This window comes from Anomaloglossus baeobatrachus, chromosome 10 (assembly GCF_048569485.1).
Source record: "Anomaloglossus baeobatrachus isolate aAnoBae1 chromosome 10, aAnoBae1.hap1, whole genome shotgun sequence".
NCBI classification, from domain to species: domain Eukaryota; kingdom Metazoa; phylum Chordata; class Amphibia; order Anura; family Aromobatidae; genus Anomaloglossus; species Anomaloglossus baeobatrachus.
Window position 1 is genome coordinate 167,418,910 of NC_134362.1, and position 8,799 is coordinate 167,427,708.

An 8,799-nucleotide genomic window follows, 5' to 3' on the forward strand; every position below is an offset into this window, starting at 1 on the left:
ATGCGCAGATTAATGCAGTCACATGTACATCTGCTCCGCAAGTGGTGTCCTTAACCTCTCAGGCGTCGGCGTTTGCGTCCTACACCATTAATGCTGTCCTGAACTCTGCGAGCCGGACGGCGGTAGCATCCGCCAATTCGGTGGCAGTCCGCAGGGCCATGTGGCTACGTGAATGGAAGGCAGACTCTGCTTCCAAAAAGTTCTTAACCGGTTTGCCATTTTCTGGCGACCGCCTGTTTGGTGAGCGATTGGATGAAATCATTAAACAATCCAAGGGAAAGGACTCATCCTTACCCCAGTCCAAACCAAACAGACCTCAACCACGGAAGGTACAATCGAGGTTTCGGTCCTTTCGGTCCGCGGGCAGGTCTCAATTCTCCTCGTCCAAAAGGCCTCAGAAGGATCAGAGGAACTCCGATTCATGGCGGTCTAAGTCAAGTCCTAAAAAGACCGCCGGAGGAACTGCTCCCAAAGTGGCCTCCTCATGACTTTCGGCCTCCTCACACCGCATCCTCGGTCGGTGGCAGGCTTTCCCGCTTTTGCGACGCCTGGCTGCCACAGGTAAAAGACCGTTGGGTGAGAGACATTCTGTCTCACGGTTACAGGATAGAGTTCAGCTCTCGTCCTCCGACTCGATTCTTCAGAACATCTCCGCCCCCCGAGCGAGCCGATGCTCTTCTTCAGTAGGTGTGCACTCTGAAGGCAGAAGTAGTGGTGATCCCTGTTCCCTTTCAGCAACAGGGTCACGGTTTTTACTCCAACTTGTTCGTGGTGCCAAAAAAGGACGGATCCTTCCGTCCTGTTCTGGACCTAAAACTGCTCAACAAACACGTAAAAACCAGGCGGTTCCGGATGGAATCCCTCCGCTCCGTCATCGCCTCAATGTCCCAAGGAGATTTCCTAGCATCAATCGACATCAAAGATGCTTATCTCCACGTACCGATTGCTCCAGAGCATCAGCGATTCCTGCGTTTCGCCATAGGGGACGAACACCTTCAGTTCGTGGCACTGCCTTTCGGCCTGGCGACAGCCCCACGGGTCTTCACCAAGGTCATGGCAACAGTAGTAGCAGTTCTGCACTCTCAGGGACACTCGGTGATCCCTTACTTAGACGATCTGCTTGTCAAGGCACCCTCTCAAGTGGCATGCCAACACAGCCTGAACATTGCTCTGGAGACTCTCCAGAGTTTCGGGTGGATCATCAATTTTCCAAAGTCAAATCTGACACCGGCCCAATCTCTGACATATCTTGGCATGGAGTTTCATACCCTCTCAGCGATAGTGAAGCTTCCGCTGGACAAACAGCGTTCACTACAGACAGGGGTGCAATCTCTCCTTCAAGGCCAGTCACACCCCTTGAGGCGCCTCATGCACTTCCTAGGGAAGATGGTAGCAGCAATGGAGGCAGTTCCGTTTGCGCAGTTTCATCTGCGTCCACTTCAATGGGACATTCTCCGCAAATGGGACAGGAAGTCGACGTCCCTCGACAGGAACGTCTCCCTTTCTCGGGCAGCCAAGGCTTCCCTTCAGTGGTGGCTTCTTCCCACTTCTCTGTCGAAGGGGAAATCCTTCCTGCCCCCATCCTGGGCTGTGGTCACGACGGACGCGAGCCTGTCAGGGTGGGGAGCGGTCTTTCTCCACCACAGGGCTCAGGGGACTTGGACTCAGACAGAGTCCTCCCTTCAGATCAATGTTCTAGAGATAAGGGCAGTGTATCTTGCCCTAAAGGCGTTCCAGCCGTGGCTGGAAGGCAAGCAGATCCGAATTCAGTCGGACAACTCCACAGCGGTGGCATACATCAACCACCAAGGCGGAACACGCAGTCGGCAAGCCTTCCAGGAAGTCCGGCGGATTCTGCTATGGGTGGAAGCCACAGCCTCCACCATATCCGCAGTTCACATCCCGGGCGTAGAAAACTGGGAAGCAGACTTTCTCAGTCGCCAGGGCATGGACGCAGGGGAATGGTCCCTTCATCCGGACGTGTTTCAGGAGATCTGTTGCCGCTGGGGGATGCTGGACGTCGACCTAATGGCGTCCCGGCACAACAACAAGGTCCCGACATTCATGGCACGGTCTCAAGATCACAGAGCTCTGGCGGCAGACGCCTTAGTTCAGGATTGGTCGCAGTTTCAACTCCCTTATGTGTTTCCTCCTCTGGCACTGTTGCCCAGAGTGTTACGCAAGATCAGGTCCGACTGCCGCCGCGCCATCCTTGTCGCTCCAGACTGGCCGAGGAGGTCGTGGTGCCCGGATCTGTGGCATCTCACGGTGGGCCAACCGTGGCACTACCAGACCGACCAGACTTGCTGTCTCAAGGGCCGTTTTTCCATCTGAATTCTGCGGCCCTCAACCTGACTGTGTGGCCATTGAGTCCTGGATCCTAGCGTCTTCAGGGTTATCTCAAGAGGTCATTGCCACTATGAGACAGGCTAGCAAACCAACGTCCGCCAAGATCTACCACAGGACGTGGAGGATATTCTTATCCTGGTGCTCTGATCAGGGTTTTACTCCCTGGCCATTTGCCTTGCCCACTTTTCTTTCCTTCCTTCAATCCGGATTGGAAAAAGGTTTGTCGCTCGGCTCCCTTAAGGGACAAGTCTCAGCGCTCTCTGTGTTTTTTCAGAAGCGCCTAGCCAGACTTCCACAGGTACGCACGTTCCTGCAGGGGGTTTATCACATAGTCCCTCCTTACAAGCGTCCGTTAGAACCCTGGGATCTGAACAGGGTGCTGATGGCTCTTCAGAAACCACCTTTCGAGCCAATGAGGGATATTTCTCTCTCACGCCTTTCGCAGAAAGTGGCCTTCCTAGTAGCAGTCACATCACTTCGGAGAGTGTCTGAGCTAGCAGCACTGTCATGCAAAGCCCCTTTCCTGGTGTTTCACCAGGACAAGGTGGTTCTGCGTCCGGTTCCGGAATTTCTCCCTAAGGTGGTATCCCCCTTTCATCTCAATCAGGATATCTCCTTACCCTCTTTTTGTCCTCATCCAGTTCACCAATGTGAAAGGGATTTGCACTTGTTAGATCTGGTGAGAGCACTCAGACTCTACATTTCTCGTACGGCGCCCCTGCGCCGCTCGGATGCACTCTTTGTCCTTGTCGCTGGCCAGCGTAAAGGGTCACAGGCTTCCAAATCAACCCTGGCTCGGTGGATCAAGGAACCAATTCTCGAAGCTTACCGATCTTCTGGGCTTCCGGTTCCCTCAGGGCTGAGGGCCCATTCTACCAGAGCCGTGGGTGCGTCCTGGGCTTTGCGGCACCAGGCTACGGCTCAGCAGGTGTGTCAGGCAGCTACCTGGTCGAGCCTGCACACTTTCACGAAACACTATCAGGTGCATACCTATGCTTCGGCAGATGCCAGCCTAGGTAGGCGAGTCCTTCAGGCGGCGGTTGCCCACCTGTAGGAAGGGGCCGTTTTACGGCTCTATTACGAGGTATTATTTTACCCACCCAGGGACTGCTTTTGGACGTCCCAATTGTCTGGGTCTCCCAATGGAGCGACAAAGAAGAAGGGAATTTTGTTTACTTACCGTAAATTCCTTTTCTTCTAGCTCCAATTGGGAGACCCAGCACCCGCCCCTGTTCCCTTCGGGCTGTTGTTCTTTGTGACACATGTTGTTCATGTTGAATGGTTTCAGTTCTCCGAAATTTCTTCGGATTCAATTTACTTTAAACCAATTTATAACTTTTCCTCCTTCTTGCTTTTGCACCAAAACTGAGGAGCCCCTGAGGCACGGGGGGTGTATAGGCAGAAGGGGAGGGGCTTTACACTTTTAAGTGTAATACTTTGTGTGGCCTCCGGAGGCAGAAGCTATACACCCAATTGTCTGGGTCTCCCAATTGGAGCTAGAAGAAAAGGAATTTACGGTAAGTAAACAAAATTCCCTTCTTTTCTGGAAGAGTTTTCGAAATTATGCTCAAGTCCGCCATTGACTTCCAATATACTCTGGTACCCGAATTGAACCCATCCGAGTGTCCGACTGCTGGTTACAAGTACTAAGCATGGTAGTGCTCGCTAATCACTAGTTACGAGTACCAAGCACGGTAGTGCTCACTCATCACTAGTTATGGGTACCCAGCACCCGAGCATGGTAGTGCCCAGTAATCACTAGTTACGAGTACTGAGCACCCGAGCATGGTAGTGCCCGCTCATCACTAGTTACGAGTACTGAGCACCCGAGCATGGTAGTGCCCAGTAATCACTAGTTACGAGTACTGAGCACCCGAGCATGGTAGTGCCCAGTAATCACTAGTTACGAGTACTGAGCACCTGAGCATGGTAGTGCCCAGTAATCACTAGTTACGAGTACTGAGCACCCGAGCATGGTAGTGCCCAGTAATCACTAGTTACGAATACCGAGCACCCGAGCATGGTAGTGCCCAGTAATCACTAGATACAGTACCAAGCACCCGAGCATGGTAGTGCTCACTCATCACTAGTTACGAATACAGAACACCCGAGCATGGTAGTTCCCGCTCATCACTAGTTACGAGTACTGAGCACCTGAGCATGGTTGTGCCCGCTCACCACTAGTTACGAGTACCGAGCACCCGAGCATGGTAGTGCCTGATCACCACTAGTTACAAGTACTGAGCACCCGAGCATGGTAGTGCCCGCTCATCACTAGTTATAAGTAGTAATGATTACACACATTGATACAACTGTACAGTTCTTTCTCTGTTTTCATAGTTGGCAAACCCAAAGCCCAGGTGATCGCAGCGTGCCGGGACGCAATCCGGAGCAACAACATCAATGCCTTGTTCAGAATCATGCGTGTAGGCGCCACTCCGTCCTAGTCAAGGAATCGGGACGAATCTGATCCAGGAGACTTGAAAACCAAAGGACTGTGAGCGGTTTATTAAGCGTCTCTTAATTCTGACATGAGGTCTCGCCGGAGGATTACGGGATTATTTGGGTGTAACCATTTCCTTCAGGCATGAGAAGATGGATAGACTGTGTAGAGGGAAAGCGTGACGTGAGAGGCGTCTGGATAATGGGACCCTCCTTCTCTGTGTATGTCTGGTGTTATACAGTAGTAACTTTTATATATGATATTATGTCTAGTGGGGGGGCAGGAGGGGTGGATCTTGTGGGATCATTGACTCTGGGTCCTGCACTGACCCCAACGGATAAGTTTTGCCCTTTTGGGTTCTATTAAAGGAGTTTTCCAGTCTTTTGTTAAAGTCAGCCAAGGTGAGGGTACTTACCCTTCGCCGGCTTGGAAGAAAGGACGTTCCGAACCTACTAGGAATCGGTAGCCTCAGCTAGCCGGTGTCTGGTGGTCACGGCGTCATTCCTTCCAGTGCGGCAGTGCTGGAGAAAGGGCAGATTCGGGGGGGATAGGCATGCCTCCATCGTAGGATTTATCAGCATCCCTCTCCACCACTTACAAAAAACTGGGAGACCGCTTTAAATCATCCATCGGGTTCCTACAAAGCTTTACGTCTGTGGATATTCTATTTATTTTTGGGGGAATATTTATAGCTTTTTATAGTCACATTGTGCATTAAAGTTTAGTATTTGCAGATATTTCCATTTTTGTGATGTTTCTTTCAATATCCACTGCATCTCTGCACTTCACCAAATGAATACACCGGTCAGAAGTTACTCCATTTACTAGCTGGAGACCAAAAGAGCGATGGGAGCGGAGCTTCAGTACCGGAGATCACAGAGCCGGGGTGTCCCTGCTCCCTAAACTGTTTACTTTATTTTCCACCACTGCACCAGGTATCAATTGAAAGGTGGGGGATCGGGATCGGTTATCAATATTTGTGTTTTCGGTGAGCCCTGTTGTGCACAATTATATCATGGAGCGGGCTCAGGAGCTGAGCCTGTTTCATACAGTGCAGGTGATGGCTGAATTATAAAAATAAAAAAAGAAGGGAATTTTGTTTACTTACCGTAAATTCCTTTTCTTCTAGCTCCTATTGGGAGACCCAGACAATTGGGTGTATAGCTTCTGCCTCCGGAGGCCACACAAAGTATTACACTTTAAAAAGTGTAACCCCTCCCCTCTGCCTATACACCCTCCCGTGCATCACGGGCTCCTCAGTTTTGGTGCAAAAGCAGGAAGGAGAAAACTTATAAATTGGTCTAGGTTAAATTCAATCCGAAGGATGTTCGGAGAACTGAAGACCATGAACCAAAAGAACAATTCAACATGAACAACATGTGTACACAAAAGAACAACTAGCCCAAAGGTCACAGGGGCGGGTGCTGGGTCTCCCAATAGGAGCTAGAAGAAAAGGAATTTACGGTAAGTAAACAAAATTCCCTTCTTCTTTGTCACTCCATTGGGAGACCCAGACAATTGGGACGTCCAAGAGCAGTCCCTGGGTGGGTAAAAGAATACCTCAATAAAAAGAGCCGAAAACGGCCCCCTCTTACAGGTGGGCAACCGCCGCCTGAAGGACTCGCCTACCTAGACTGGCGTCTGCCGAAGCATAGGTATGCACTTGATAGTGTTTCGTGAAAGTGTGCAGACTAGACCACGTAGCTGCCTGACACACCTGCTGAGCCGTAGCCCGGTGCTGCAATGCCCAGGACGCACCTACGGCTCTGGTAGAGTGGGCTTTCAGCCCTGAAGGGAGCGGAAGTCCCGAAGAACGGTAGGCCTCGAGAATCGGTTCCTTGATCCACCTAGCCAAGGTTGACTTGGAGGCCTGAGAGCCCTTACGCTGGCCAGCGACAAGGACAAAGAGCGCATCTGAACGGCGCAGGGGCGCCGTGCGAGACACGTAGAACCGGAGTGCTCTCACTAGATCCAAAGAGTGCAAATCCTTTTCACACTGGTGAATTGGATTAGGGCAAAAGGAAGGCAAGGAGATATCCTGATTTAGATGAAAAGGGGATACCACCTTAGGGAGAAATTCCGGGACCGGACGCAGAACCACCTTATCCTGGTGGAAAACCAGGAAGGGAGCTTTGCATGACAGCGCTGCAAGCTCAGACACTCTCCGAAGTGACGTGACTGCCACCAGGAAGGCCACCTTCTGAGAAAGACGGGAGAGAGAGACATCCCGCAGCGTCTCAAAAGGCGGCTTTTGAAGAGCCGTCAGAACTCTGTTAAGATCCCAGGGTTCCAACGGACGTTTGTAAGGTGGAACCATGTGGCAAACCCTCTGCCGGAACGTGCGGACCTGCGGAAGCCTGGCTAGACGCTTTTGAAAAAACACGGAGAGCGCCGATACTTGGCCCTTGAGAGAGCCGAGGGACAAACCCTTGTCCATTCCAGATTGAAGGAATGAAAGAAAAGTGGGTAAGGCAAACGGCCATGGAGGAAAACCGTTATCAGTGCACCAGGATAGGAAGATTTGCCAAGACCTGTAATAGATCTTGGCGGACGTTGGCTTCCTGGCTTGTCTCATGGTGGCAATGACATCCTGAGATAACCCTGAAGACGCTAGGATCCAGGACTCAATGGCCACACAGTCAGGTTGAGGGCCACAGAATTCAGATGGAAAAACGGGCCTTGTGACAGCAAGTCTGGGCGGTCTGGAAGTGCCCACGGTTGACCCACCGTAAGATGCCACAGATCCGGATACCACGACCGCCTCGGCCAGTCTGGAGCGACGAGAATGGCGCGACGGCAGTCGGACCTGATCTTGCGTAGTACTCTGGGCAGCATCGCCAGAGGGGGAAACACATAAGGCAGTCGAAACTGCGACCAATCCTGGACTAAGGCGTCCGCCGCCAGAGCTCTGTGATCCTGAGACCGTGCCATGAAGGCCGGGACCTTGTTGTTGTGCCGTGACGCCATGAGATCGACGTCCGGCGTTCCCCAGCGGCGACAGATCTTTCGAAACACGTCTGGGTGCAGAGACCATTCCCCCGCGTCCATTCCCTGACGACTGAGAAAATCTGCTTCCCAGTTTTCTACGCCCGGGATGTGAACTGCGGAGATAGTGGAGCCTGTGTCTTCCACCCACTGCAGAATCCGCCGGACTTCCTGGAAGGCTTGACGACTGCGAGTGCCGCCATGGTGGTTGATGTAAGCGACGGCAGTGGTGTTGTCCGACTGGATACGGATCTGCCTGCCCTCCAGCCACCGATGGAAAGCCAATAGGGCTAGATATACTGCCCATATCTCCAGGATATTGATCTGAAGGGACGATTCCATCGGAGTCCAGGTTCCTTGAGCCCTGTGGTGGAGAAAAACCGCTCCCCAACCTGACAGGCTCGCGTCCGTGGTGACCACAGCCCAGGTTGGGGGTAGGAAGGATTTTCCCCGCGACAGAGATGTGGGTAGGAGCCACCACTGAAGTGATGTTTTGGTTGCAAGAGAAAGAGAGACGTTCTTGTCGAGGGAAGCCGCACTCTTGTCCCATTTGCGGAGAATGTCCCATTGGAGTGGCCGTAGATGAAATTGCGCGAACGGCACTGCCTCCATAGCTGCCACCATCTTCCCCAGGAAGTGCATGAGGCGCCTTAAGGGGTGTGACTGACTCCGAAGAAGTGATTGCACCCCTGCCTGCAGAGAAAGCTGTTTGTCCCGCGGTAGCTTGACTACCGCTGGCTGTGTATGAAACTCCATCCCGAGGTAAGTCAGTGATTGGGTCGGTGTCAACTTGGATTTCGTGAAGTTGATGATCCACCCGAACTGCTGGAGAGTCGCCAGACCGACGGTAAGGCTTTGTTGACATGCCACCCGAGAAGGGGCCCTGACTAGGAGATCGACTAAGTAGGGGATCACCGAGTGGCCCTGAGAGTGCAGGACCGCCACGACGGATGCCATGACTTTGGTGAAAACCCGTGGGGCTGTCGCCAGGCCGAAAGGCAATGCCACGAACTGAAGGTGTT

At 52.4% G+C, this 8,799-nt stretch overlaps 1 protein-coding gene across 1 annotated transcript in view; it reads left to right on the plus strand.

Moving 5' to 3' along the window:
* BBS2 (Bardet-Biedl syndrome 2) overlaps positions 1 to 5,522 on the plus strand; it is a 119,708-nt gene extending 114,186 nt beyond the window's left edge. Inside the window, exon 18 of the mRNA XM_075326843.1 lies at positions 4,690 to 5,522. Within this exon, the coding sequence (XP_075182958.1) occupies positions 4,690 to 4,796 (107 nt within the window). The 3' untranslated portion in view covers positions 4,797 to 5,522. The remainder of the gene's footprint in view (positions 1 to 4,689) is intronic.
* The last annotated feature ends 3,277 nt before the right edge of the window (positions 5,523 to 8,799 follow it).